This window comes from Protopterus annectens, chromosome 13.part0, assembly GCF_019279795.1.
Source record: "Protopterus annectens isolate FY-2018-M chromosome 13.part0, PAN1.0, whole genome shotgun sequence".
NCBI classification, from domain to species: Eukaryota; Metazoa; Chordata; order Ceratodontiformes; family Protopteridae; genus Protopterus; species Protopterus annectens.
Window position 1 is genome coordinate 827,375,837 of NC_056747.1, and position 12,495 is coordinate 827,388,331.

The 12,495-nt window shown below is 43.0% G+C and overlaps 1 protein-coding gene across 1 annotated transcript in view; it reads right to left on the reverse strand.

Annotated features, from left to right (window-relative positions):
* Positions 1–12,495, reverse strand: part of LOC122787696 (BCAS3 microtubule associated cell migration factor) — a 4,651,713-nt gene that overhangs the window by 655,982 nt on the left and 3,983,236 nt on the right. Inside the window, exon 19 of the mRNA XM_044054546.1 lies at positions 149–249. Coding sequence (XP_043910481.1) covers positions 149–249 — 101 coding nt within the window. The remainder of the gene's footprint in view (positions 1–148; positions 250–12,495) is intronic.

A 12,495-nucleotide genomic window follows, 5' to 3' on the forward strand; every position in this document is an offset into this window, starting at 1 on the left:
AAGGTATGATATGGCATGTAGCTACTGTTTAAGAGGTGATCCATCTGTGATCCAGCATTTTCACTAATCCGGCACTCCTCAGGTCCCAGTGGTGTTGGATTAGTGAATGTCTAACTCTACTGAAATGAACAAAACAGCTACAACTTACAGCCAGCAAGCAGGAACTGATAATATTGAACTGTATCTGAAGCTAGAAGCAGTGGATGGTTGGAGTTGATTGGTGGCTGAAGTTCATTCCATTGAGGAGTTCTAAAAAAAAAAGAAATGTATTATATTACTTGAGTTTCGGCATTTCTATAACAGGTAATGGCACAGTACATAAATAAAACACATACAACATGATAAAGTTGCCATAACGCAAACAGCAACGGAATCACATATTGATATTTACAGTATTGCAATAATGCTATGCATCAGAAGCTGGGCAATGTACTTTACTTCCACATTTCATTTGATTCAAGAAGAACTGCTAATGTTGGATTATAAATTAATCACCTGTAGACATGAAGATAATTACATCTAACAACTTAACAAGAACTATCAAATAACTGCTGGAATTTTCTCTTTGCTATAGTCAGCTTGGCACATTCCTGATAGTTTCCCCATTTGCGCGATTCCTTCTCAGACACCATGTAATATCAAATAACAGGCTAGACAGATGTGCTCAGTCTTTGTGCTGCTCAGTTTGATCACAATCTACTGACTGAGTATAACCTTGAAGACATGGAAAAGTACAGCTGTGTAAATAAAATTACCATAACAGTAGATGTTGCAGTAGACTAAGCTGTATGAGTTACATCCTGCCAAGAATATGATGACCATCCAGGATCCAAAGCTTTAGGGCAACTTCCACAAGCCCTAATTGCTGAAAGGCTTGAGGAAGCTCAAATAAAATCAGTGGTTAGGGCACCAAACCTTCTGAACTTTCTTGCTGTTGAAGTGCGATACTGAATCAATGACTGCTAGCACTTCATTTTTGGGGGGGGGGGCAAGCCCCTCTGCAACTCCCATATGGGAGAAGACCCCCAGATTTACACACATATATATATATATATATATATATATATATATCTATACCAATGCTGAGGTCACACAACAGTGGAGGAAAAAGGAAACTCTACTGTTGATGAACATAGTTTCAGCAAACAATATTCATTCTTTTTAAGTTCATAGGATTATAGGAGATTACTAGGCTATTGACCCAGAGATCATTTTAACCCTAGCCATTTCAATCCAATGCAATACCGTAGAAGTACTAATCAATACCCAAGACTGCATTTAGTGATGACTGCACATGGCCAGGAGGGTTGTGGGCACTATCCCAGGTAAGAATTTACAGTGTCCCATCCACTTGTCCAGGTTCCTCTTGAACAGTGTCACAGAGGTGCTCTGTTTCACATGAATTGGTAACCTGTTCCAAAGACATGGAAGTCACTGGGAGATAAATCTGTCCCTCCAACATGTCCTATTTCAGTCGCAAGCCATATTTAAGTCCCCGGAATGGGCAGTCCTAGACCCATTGGATTTATGGATATTAAGTAAGTTCATTAGGTTTGGGTCTTGGATTGCTCTGTAGACCATGCATAAGTCTCACCTAAGAAGTCTATATGTTACGGAGTACAGTGACAGGGACTTTGGCAGTCCATGTAAAGCACATGCTGGAGGGCCTTGATCTTCTTTGTTAGAAACCTCTAAGGTCTCTCTAATTGCTGCAGGTGCTTAGTACAGTACATACTGAATGGGGCATTACACTCAGTTATGGGCTGGATAAGTGACTAGTATGGGGGGGGGTTATAACTTCTTTTCCTCTCAAGGTGATGCCTTTACTAATCAGGTGAGCTACATGGAAAGCTTTCCTTACAACCGTAGACCCATGGTGGTCGAAATTAAGGTCGCGGTCGACCTGTGATCCCAGGTCCCTTACCACTTCATGGGTACTTAGGGTATTGTTGCTGATTTGATAGTGTGAAGGGACATTGTTGGTGCCAAAGGGAATAATGATATATTTCTTTGCATTCAGTTTGAGACAGTGACTAATACACTAGTTGTTGGCCTGTGTGAGACCCTCCTGGAGTATACTGACATCATTTGGGGTATCAATGATTGGACCTACTTTACAGTCATCTGCAAACTTGGTCAGCCACAAGCCTTTAGTTTTGACCTGAACTTCTGATAAGTATATACCAAAGAGTAGGGGGTTCCAGCACTGACCCCTGTGGCACCCTGCTGGTAAAAGGTCTGCTGGTTGATGTGCTCTCACCCACTTTGATAGTGTGTGTCTGGTTTGTGAGCCAGTTGTCAAACCATCTTACAATGAAGGGGTTTACATTCATTTTTTTAAGTTTATTGGTAATGCCTGTGTGTGGGATTGTGTCAAAAGCATGTGCACAAATATGCCCTCATCAATGACCCTGGTCACACTTTCAAAGAAATCCACCAGATTTAACAGGCAGGATCTGCCCTTCACGCAGCCAGATTGAGTAGGATCCAGGATTTGGAGGTTGCCTATGTGTTTATTTATGAGGTCTATGACAATAAGTTCCATGGCGTTACAGGTGAGGCTAGTCAGCCCTATGGGACTGTTGCTAGGCCACCTTTGTGGAGAGGAATAACTGTAGTTGTTCTCCACTCTGCAGGAACAAAGCCTGTGGTTAAGCTATGATTGAAAAGGGTACTTATTGGTGATGCTAATTCATGTTTTAGCCTATTTAGAAGACAGCTTGGAATGTCGTCTGGTCCCATAAAGACCATGTTTTTTGCCTTGGACAGGGCTTTGAGGGCCTGTTCTTCAGATATGTAAGGTGAGGGGGGAGTTTGGGGACGGTTTGTTGTAAGTTAGGAGGAGATAAGGGGAGTGAAATTTTCACCAAACCTATTCGCTAACAGGTTCCCCAACTCTGTAGGGTCAGTGTGTGTGATACTGTTGATCACCAAGCCTGCCCTTTAGGTTACATACGTAGTGTAAAAGGCTTTATGGTAATCCCTGGCAGTACTTGCTAAGTTTCTCTCAAAGGAGCTCTTGGAGGATTTGACAAGTTATCTTATTTGCCTGTTAAGGCTGAGGAGGATGCTTTTCCATTGTTGGCTCCTTGTTTTTTTTTTTTCTTGGACACCAAATTTTGCATTTATCATAGAGTTTGTTGATGCTGAAGTCCACCACGGAAGCTTGATTTTACTTGGGGCTCTGGCTTTGATTCTACCTGGTCCAGCTGAGTTTATACACTTACACAAGTGATTGCACACAGCATTAGTGCAAGCTTCGGCGCAATTAACACTTTCAGCTTGGGGTGGAGCTTAGAATGCATTTCTACCTTCACCTAGGAGGGTACAGTTTGGCTTGGTGAAGTTCTTTAGTCTGAGTTCACCCTTTGTGAGTTCTGGTGCTAGTGTCAGTGTGAAGGTGACTGATTTGTGGTCAGTTCTAACTAATGAGGCTCCAACAGTTGCAGCAGTGCACCTGTTTGACATGTTGGTCAGGACCAGATTTAGAATGTTTGTTCCTCTTGTCGGGGTATGAAAAATTTGCTCCAGGGCATTTGAATTCACAAAGTCAAGGAACTTTTGTGCTAGCGAGTTTAGGCTACAGTAGGTTTCCCAGTTGATGGTGAGATAATTGAAATCCCCCATAACCAGTGTGTTCAGTAAAATTTGGATTGTCTTCAGTTTGGTTAAAGTAGGCTTCATGGGTGTTATGACCCATGGAGAGGGATCTATAACTGGCTAGAACTTGAATGGCGATCTTACCCACCATAACCTAGACCTGGAGCAACTCGTAAGAGTTGTCCAGTCTAACTAGATGGATGGTAAATTTATCTTTAATATAGATTAAAACACCACCTCCTTTGGTTTTCACACGTTCATTTTGCAGTCTAAATGTATGGAAGACATGGTAACTTTGCAGGGCCGAGGTACCCTCTAAGGCCTTAAACCAGGTTTTTGTGACTGCCCAGACATCTACATCTTCTAGTGATAGAAGTGTTTCCAGGGAGTGCAGTTTTTGGTTTAAGCTTCTAGCATTTAGCAGCATGACCCCTATTTTGCTCTGATTGGTTAATTTCACATCAGTAATGTTGTCTTCGAGTCCTTGCCTAAAAAGGCACTATGGGAGAGGCAAGAGCCTTTGCCAGCAGCTGAAAGTCTAGGGATGCCAGATGCAAACAGTCTCTGGCAATGCAGTGACGTTTGTTGACCATGGCTTCCGAGGCAGACAGGAAATGGATACCTTTGGAATGACAGCAAAAACTAAGCCAATTATTAAAATTAATCATTTTTTGTTTATACTGTGGCATCATTCTAGGTGAGGGTAGTATGCTACTTAAGGCTAAGGACATAACTGCCTGGGAAACGTACTCAGAGCTCCACCATGTCTCTCTTCATATAGTCTAGCGATGTACATCACAGGTCATTCACATCAACGTGAACTATGACAGAGTCATAACGGTGTTTGTTGCTGACAGACATGAGTGCATGCATGATTTGGTTAATCCTGGCACCAGAAAGGCAGCTGACTGTGATTTTTTCCTTGTCCATCTTGGTGAGTGGGACACCCATGTGTCTCACTACTGAGTCTCCAATGACAAGAAAACATGGTTTTTGAGTGTTACGCCTTACGACCTTGGAGGGTGAGACACTGGTGTTGGTAAGTGTCACGGGTGCTGTGGAAACTGTAGCAGACTTGTGTTTTGGAGACTTATGGTGTTTTAAGTTAAGTTTTTTGAGAGAACCTCTGCATAAGTGGATTTACGTGTTTGATGCATACTGTGCGTTTGAGGAGTAGTATGAGTAGTGGTATGTAGTGGTGGGTGAATTAACAACTTTCTCCATGTTACTGTTTTGAGTGAGAGAATGCATGGATTCTAGATTCTTAGTGTAAATACATCTCTTGCACTCTGTACTAGATTGTGTTATTAGTAGAGGGTTGTCTGTGTACATAAGGCAATTGCTACACTGCCTCAAAAGACCCAAGTCAACAAAGTTGGCAAGAGAAACAAGGGTAGTCAAACTGTTTATAATGCTAGGTTGAAGACTGTTGTCACTAGGGGTGGCTTTTTCAGAAATGATTATGGAGGAGTTCAGCGAATGGATATTCCTGCCTGTTTTTTTTTAAGGGAAAATTTGTTGAATTTAACTGTTTGGGTTTGGGACGTGGTGCTGCTGCTGCTGGACGCAGAAACACCAAATTGGACACCAAACCTGCTCAGAAGCAGGGCCTAAATTCCAGAAGCTAAAACTTAAAATAACTCTAACAAAATTCAGAAGGACCAATAAAGATGCTTATTTCAAGCCCTAGACAGGCCTCCCTTTACTAGTCAGGTCCCACTCAACACAATTCTCTCAGAAATGTGCAGATAGGCCCCTTCCAATCCAAGATGGCTTGGAAAACGTGCTCAGAACAAACACTTCACTGCAAATAGTTCCAGAAGCAGCAGGTCTGGATCTGGACTATGCTACAGCTTACTAGCTACCCTAGTTTCAGCGAGAAACAGTACAGAATGTTTTTAACACAGCAGAAAAATAGCAGTGAGACACTGACAAAATGCTTAAAACAGCAGAAAATCAGCCAGGAGGCTGTAAAGAATGATTTAAACAGTTAACAGGCAAGTTAATTAAGTAATGCTTGGTGGGAAAACCAGAGCAGGCAGAAAAAATGGCTTTAAAACAGTGAAAAAATACCAGTAAATACTTAACAGTGGAAACAACAAAAAAAATTTGCTAAACAGTGAAAACAGCGATAAAATTTGATTTTACAAGTGCTACCGTCATCAACCTGACATGCTCCCATCAGCGGCTACTAAAATCCAGATAATCCTTTTCTGCACTGTCACAGCACTAACAAATTCAGTAGATCTCTTCTTCCAAAAATGTGACAAGATCACATATATTTACAGAATAAAATACCTATGTGGCAACACTGAATGCACCTCTTTCATGGATGATCAAATTTCTGGAACCATCATAAAGGCATAACCAATTACTAGGCAGTCTCTATATTTAAAACATTTATTCACCCAGTGAGTTGAAGCTAAACTTACATTTGACCCCCCTATACTGTCCAGAAGGACAATGCTCTCTATTTGTCCCTACCAGCCAATCAGTAAAACACCTCACTTTACCTATTCAGGCATGTCCAAAGGGCATTTCAGGTGAACGCTCCAATCCAACTGGCGAATCTGGGCATTTTGAGGCAATGTTACAACTGCCTCATGTACACAGAAAACCCTCTCCTCCTACCACCAAACACTAATATATGCAAGAGATGCAATTATACAGCCAAACTGGAGGCAAAGCTCTCTCAACCCAAGACTGAAACTCACAGTCAACAGGAGAAGGAAAATACTTGCAACACACCACCAGTCTTACATAGACCTACTAAACCAACACCGGCAAATAACACACACGAATACACAAAAACATACTCGGAGGCTCTAAATAAAAATCTGCAAAAGCAACAGAGAAGTCCAAAGCAGACACCCAAGCAACCTCCACACCCCATCACAAACCATGAAGCACATACTTTACAATCAGTGTGCCACACAATCACAGACCTTAAGGCAAAATAACATACCCAACACACTAGTAATAGGCGACTCTATAGTCAGGCACACTGATGTCCCACTAACTAGGCTTGACAAGAAGGTTACAGTTAGCTGCCTGTCGGGCACCAGGATCCGCCACATAACACAAGCACTCAGGTCGCTCCAGAACAAGTACAAATACGACTCTGTCATTGTCCATGTTGGTGTGAAAGACCTGAGATGCACCTCCCTGGACTACATGAAAAGAGACATGGAAGAGCTCTCTGATCACGTAGCCCAGGCCGGTATGACCCTGACCCTGAGTAGCATCTTGCCCTCACCAAGAAAGATGCCACAGTATAAAGAAAAAATGATCAATTTCAACAGCTTGCTAAGTTTCTGGTGTCATTCAAAGGGGATCCAGTATCTATCCGCCTGGGGTGACATGCTCGACAAGCCACGTTGCTTCACAAGAGATGGCTTGCACCTGTCACCCTTAGGCTTTCGAATACTGGCCAAGGCTTTTGCCTCCCCCATAGTGAATTTTTTAGGCAAGGCTCAAAAGACAAACCCACCACTGTAAATAGCACAAGTAACCAAAAACTAAGGGTAATGCTACTCAATGCCAGAAGTCTAAACCTCAAAATGCATGCACTTGAGGTACTCCTCAGTATGAAAAACATCGATATCTGTGCAGTAACAGAAACCTGGTTTAAGGCTCCAGAGAGCACCCCAGCACTACCATGCTGTAACTCATACCATACTTTTCGGCCACAGAACCCGGACCGAAACACAAAAGTCAGGGGTGTATCCATATTCATCAAGGATACCCACACCTCCAGGTTAGTGGCGCAGCACAATGCCTCAGAGAGCATCCATGTGCATCTAACAATGGGCAAAACTGCAATTCAAATTGTACCTTGCTACAGATCACCCACCATGACCCAGGACCCCCATTTTGCATTTCTGGAGACACTGGAAAATATGAAGGTCCTACCAAATACCCTAATATTGGGTGATTTCAATTAACTAAAAAACGTTAACTGGGAGAACCACTCAAGTACTAACTCCCTTGCCCAACGCTTCCTAGAATTTATAAACTCGAATGCCCTGGATCAACTGGTCAACACCCCCACCAGAGGTGACAACATACTGGTCCTGGTTATCACCAACATGGGTGACCGGTGTTCTACACCGGATGTCAACTCCTCACTGGTTAGATCAGACCATAAACTAATCACTCTGGATATCCACATTCCGGCCCACCCCCAATCAAGGAAACCACCATGAAAAACTTTTCAAAAGCAAACTCCATGTTACTTAAGACAGAGGCGGAAAGATTCACAGCCCCCATGCTAAAGGACAACGCTGTCCAAGCTGCTGAATCCTATACAAAGGCACTCTATGAGCACCTGCAAAAATGCATAGATTGTGCTATCCCAAGCAGAACCAAGACTCACTCCCCTCCAAGAAAAGGAAACCAGTCTGGTGGACCCCTGCCATAAACAAGCTATACAATAGGAGGAGGAAACTAGTACAGAAAAGAGTAGAATCCCAAGAAAGAAAGACATCCCTGATCAGTATCAGCAAGAAACTACGATCCCTCATAAAATCATCCAAGGCTAGCTTCGAAAGAAAAATTGCCAAGGACTCCAAAGATAACCACAAAGCGTTCTTTAGCTATGTCAAGAACCTAAGTGGAAATACTCAGATATGCTTTGAGTTAGTGCAGAATGGCACAAAATACACTGAACTGACTGATATATGCCAACATTCTGGCAGACAGGTTTAGTGCAAACTTCACCCCCCTCTCACTCCCTAAAATGTCCATAACCATACCAGAAGAATGTAGAGCCCCAGCAATCACTGACGCACAGGTTAAAATAGCCCTATTCAAAGCCAAAAACACAGCTTCAATGGGACCGGACTGTGTCCCAGGCTGTGTCTTACATGAACTCCAAAATGAACTAACCCCTCATCTAAACACACTGTTCAAACTCAGCCTCTCTACAGGCTACGTACCCATAGAGTGGCGCACAGCAACAGTTATACCGCTCCACAAAGGTGGAGCCACAATGGTCCCCAGGAACTATCACCCTATAAAGCCGGATTAGCCTGGTCTGCAAGGCTATGGAGCGCATCATCATGGAACTCATTAACAGAGACATTGGGAACCTCCAAACATTGGACCCTACCGAGTTTGGCCTTGTTAAGGGCAGATCATGCCTCCAAAACCTGGTAGACTTCTTTGAGACAGTTACCAAGGCTTTAGACAAGGGAAAGGAGGGCCACACAGCCTACTTAGACCTCGCAAAAGCTTTCGACAACATTACCCATTCCAGTATTATAGACAAGCTCACCAGCCTGAACATAAACCCCCTACGTCACGAGATGGGTTGCCAATTGGCTCATGGATAGAACCCACACAGTGAGAGTTGCAGCTCCAGGTCTGACTCTAAACCAGTGGCGTCCCCCAGCGCTCAGTCCTGGGACCCCTCCTGTTTAGTATATACTTCTCAGAAGTACAGGCAAGCACAGGAGGACTATGGCTGACCAAGTTCGCAGACGACTGCAAACTGGAGGCCATAACTGACTCTCCGGCTGATACAGACATCCTCCAGAAGGGTCTCACTGAGACGGATACCTGGTGTCAAAATCATGGCCTCAAGCTAAATGCCAAAAAGTACATAGTCATCCCCTTTGGAAAAAACAAAGTACCCGTGAACTACCACATACGTGCTAGTCCCCTAAATACAGAAAATGTAAAAAGAGATCTGAGGACCCAAGTAGATAGTAATCTCTCCTTTGATAATCATATTGCCAAGGTGGTAAGAAAATCCTTCTATGTGGCCCACCTAATCACAAAAGAGTTCGCATCTAGAACAAAAGAGGTTATTGTGCCCCTCTACTCATCACTCATCAGACCCATCATAGAGTACAATGCCCATTTGGGATGTACCTTACAAGACACCTGCAACAGCTGGAAAGACCACAGAAGTACCTTACCAAGAGGATTACTGGCCTCAAACAGATGCCCTATGCAGCCCGACTGAAGAAACTCCAGCTGCACTCAGTTGCATACAGCTTACTCAGAGGTGATCTCTGCCTGACATACAAGGCCATGTCCAACCCAGAATTGATGGACATGCTCCACCTAAAAAAAAACAAATCCCCGAGAGCCACATGCTCTAGGGATCTAAACCTCATTACAACTATAAATAGGACTTGCTGGAGGGATAGATTCCTGTCCCAGAGATCCCCATGCTTTGGAACAGGATTCCAATCTACATTAGGCAGAGCCCCTCACTAACACTCTTCAAGAGAAACCTTGATGAGTGGATGGGAAACAGAAAATTTACCCTGGGGATCACTGCAGTGGCTCTGCTGGACAGAGGCACAGGGAACTAATGATCCTGCTGGACAGAGGCACAGGGAACTAATCTAAGGGGGCGACAAAAGCCAACACATTCTGGCTAGGCTTACAGATGCTCTCAGGCAGATAGCCTAGTACTTAACCAATGAACCTATTTTACTCTGTTTTTTGTACTCGAACAGCTGTGTGCTTGCAGAACTGTATCATTTTGTCCCTGTAATTGTATATCCTGTTTCTGTTGCAATGATGGAGTGATGGTATGATGCCCAGCTCCACTCTATATGCAAAGAAGCATAACATACTGAGTACTGATGGTGTACCCACTTACTGCAGACACAGTGGCACTAAAGTGCTGATGACGGTGCACCCATTTAGTGGAAATACAGTGGCACTAGAGTGCTGATGAAAGTGTATCCATTTAGTGGAAATACACTGGCACTAGACCTGAACTCTTCCAGGTATCACTTGGAGATCTACAGTCAGAAGATATTTTTCTTTTCCAGGAAGATCTTTGCTGCACAGACTGCCCTTTCTTCAGGTTGGCTTATCTGATTACTAAGAAACTGTCACCAGATGAGAGTCAAAACTCTAAGTGTACAATGGGCTTATATTTGTCCATGACTACAGTCTGCCAGACAGGACTTGAGTTAAGTTTGAATGCCTTGATTTCAGTCAATTCATGCAATTCTTCCAAGCCTGTGAAACAAAAGCTGGGGACTGGACATAAGGCCAGCTAGGCTAGTAAATGCTTTGCCTTGATGTCCTGGATTCTTGCAGTTTTAATAGACTGGCCCTCCCTGAGGATCTGTGCATTTCCTTCTGACTTAATGAAGGCCTTGATCACATCAATCATGAAAAAGTGTACTCTAGATGTGGGTGTCCTAGAAAATTATCTATCCTCCTTTCATTAAGTATGCCATAAAAGAAAGTGATGTGTAAACAGTTGGGCTCCATAAAATCAGACTCTGAAATCCACCTCCTTCTGTGTTCCAGTCTCATCGCAGCACTACGACTACTCTTAACTTGAATATTCAATGACTTTTAATGGTACAAGATCAAAGGCACCATGAAAAGACATAGATTCACAGATATTACAAAGCCACCAAGTCTTATGTCTAGTCACAACCTACCAGTACCCTCCCTGAGGCCACACCTCATTTCTCCAGGGCAGCCATCCCAGTCAGTCCCAGAATAAATCTGCGGATACTCATCCAGTCATCTAGGTTATGTTTAAAGGAAGATAGACACACTGCTTAACATGAAGGGAAAGCTTATTCCTGAGGTTTGGGAGGCACTGGGTTCCCTGTTTCAAGTACTGGTGAAGACACTGGGCTTGCAAAGATACAGGAGGTTTCATTAACACCGAGTCTCTAATGGCACACTGAGACAGAATTCTCCCCTCAAAAGTCCTTAAGAAACTGAATCAAGGGACAGAGCTTCCAGCCTCTCTTTCCAGCTCAGGGACATTAGTCCAGTGATCCTTCTGGCTAGAAACTTTAAGGGTCTTTCTAATTGTAAGGTTGAGTACGAGGGCATGATTACCTCTTCAGAGCTTGATAACATTCCTTTGGCAATTAGCTGTACTAAATCAAAGGATTTCCTGGCAACCATTGTCACATGATGGTCAAGAGAGAAGGCATTACAAACCCAAGTTCCTAGGTCCTTGACTACATTTTCATTTTTTGTTGTCTATACAGTACAATGATGGGAAGTGTTACCTACCTAAAGTAATGATGCTACACTTCTTAGCATTTAGTTTGAGCCCATTTTTACGACATCAAGAGTTTTTTAGGGAGAGTTAATTCAGGAGGGTTTAAGTATCAAAAGGTACCTTAATGATAAACCTCAATTTGTAGTCATCAGCAAACTTTGTTAGCCAGAGGTCTTGGCTCTGCTTGGAAAATTGAGAAGTAAATGCTAAAAAGGAGAGGCCACAGCACTGTGCCCTGATGTTCAACTCGTCATTTTTATACTTTCTTATGAGACATGTGCACCTTACACTGTGTGGGTTTGGTTTTTCAGCTAGTTTGCTACCTGTCTTACCACTTAATCAATTTTTAAAGCATTTAGCTTCTGTATGACACTAGCATGGGGAATTGTCTTAAAGGCCTTGGCAAGGTGAAGACAGGCTGTTGTTACTGCATGGCCAACATCTACAGCCTCTGTAATCCTTTAAAGTAGGTTTACCAGATTCAATAGACATGATCTACCTTTCACAAAATCAAACTGTTGAGGGTCAAATCTAGTAAGAGTCTTAATACTGTAGTTTATGAAGTTAGTTGTAATATGTTCATTCATTTTGCAAATGAGGCTTCTAACAGCTGATATGTCTGTAATTACCTGGGTATAAAACCACCTGTATGGAGAGGCATCCCAGCTTCAGTGCACCACTCATCCTGAACAAAACCAATAGCTAAACTAGGGTTGAACAGTTTAAGGAGCGAGTCTACAAGGGTACGTTTAACACTGTTAAATAAGCAACCAGGTACACTGTCATGCCCCATGGATGAAACACAGCATGCTTTTACTCTGTTGGAATTACTGCTGTCTCAACTACCATCCTGATGTAGAAACTGGGAAGACCCTCATCTAGCACATATGCAACTA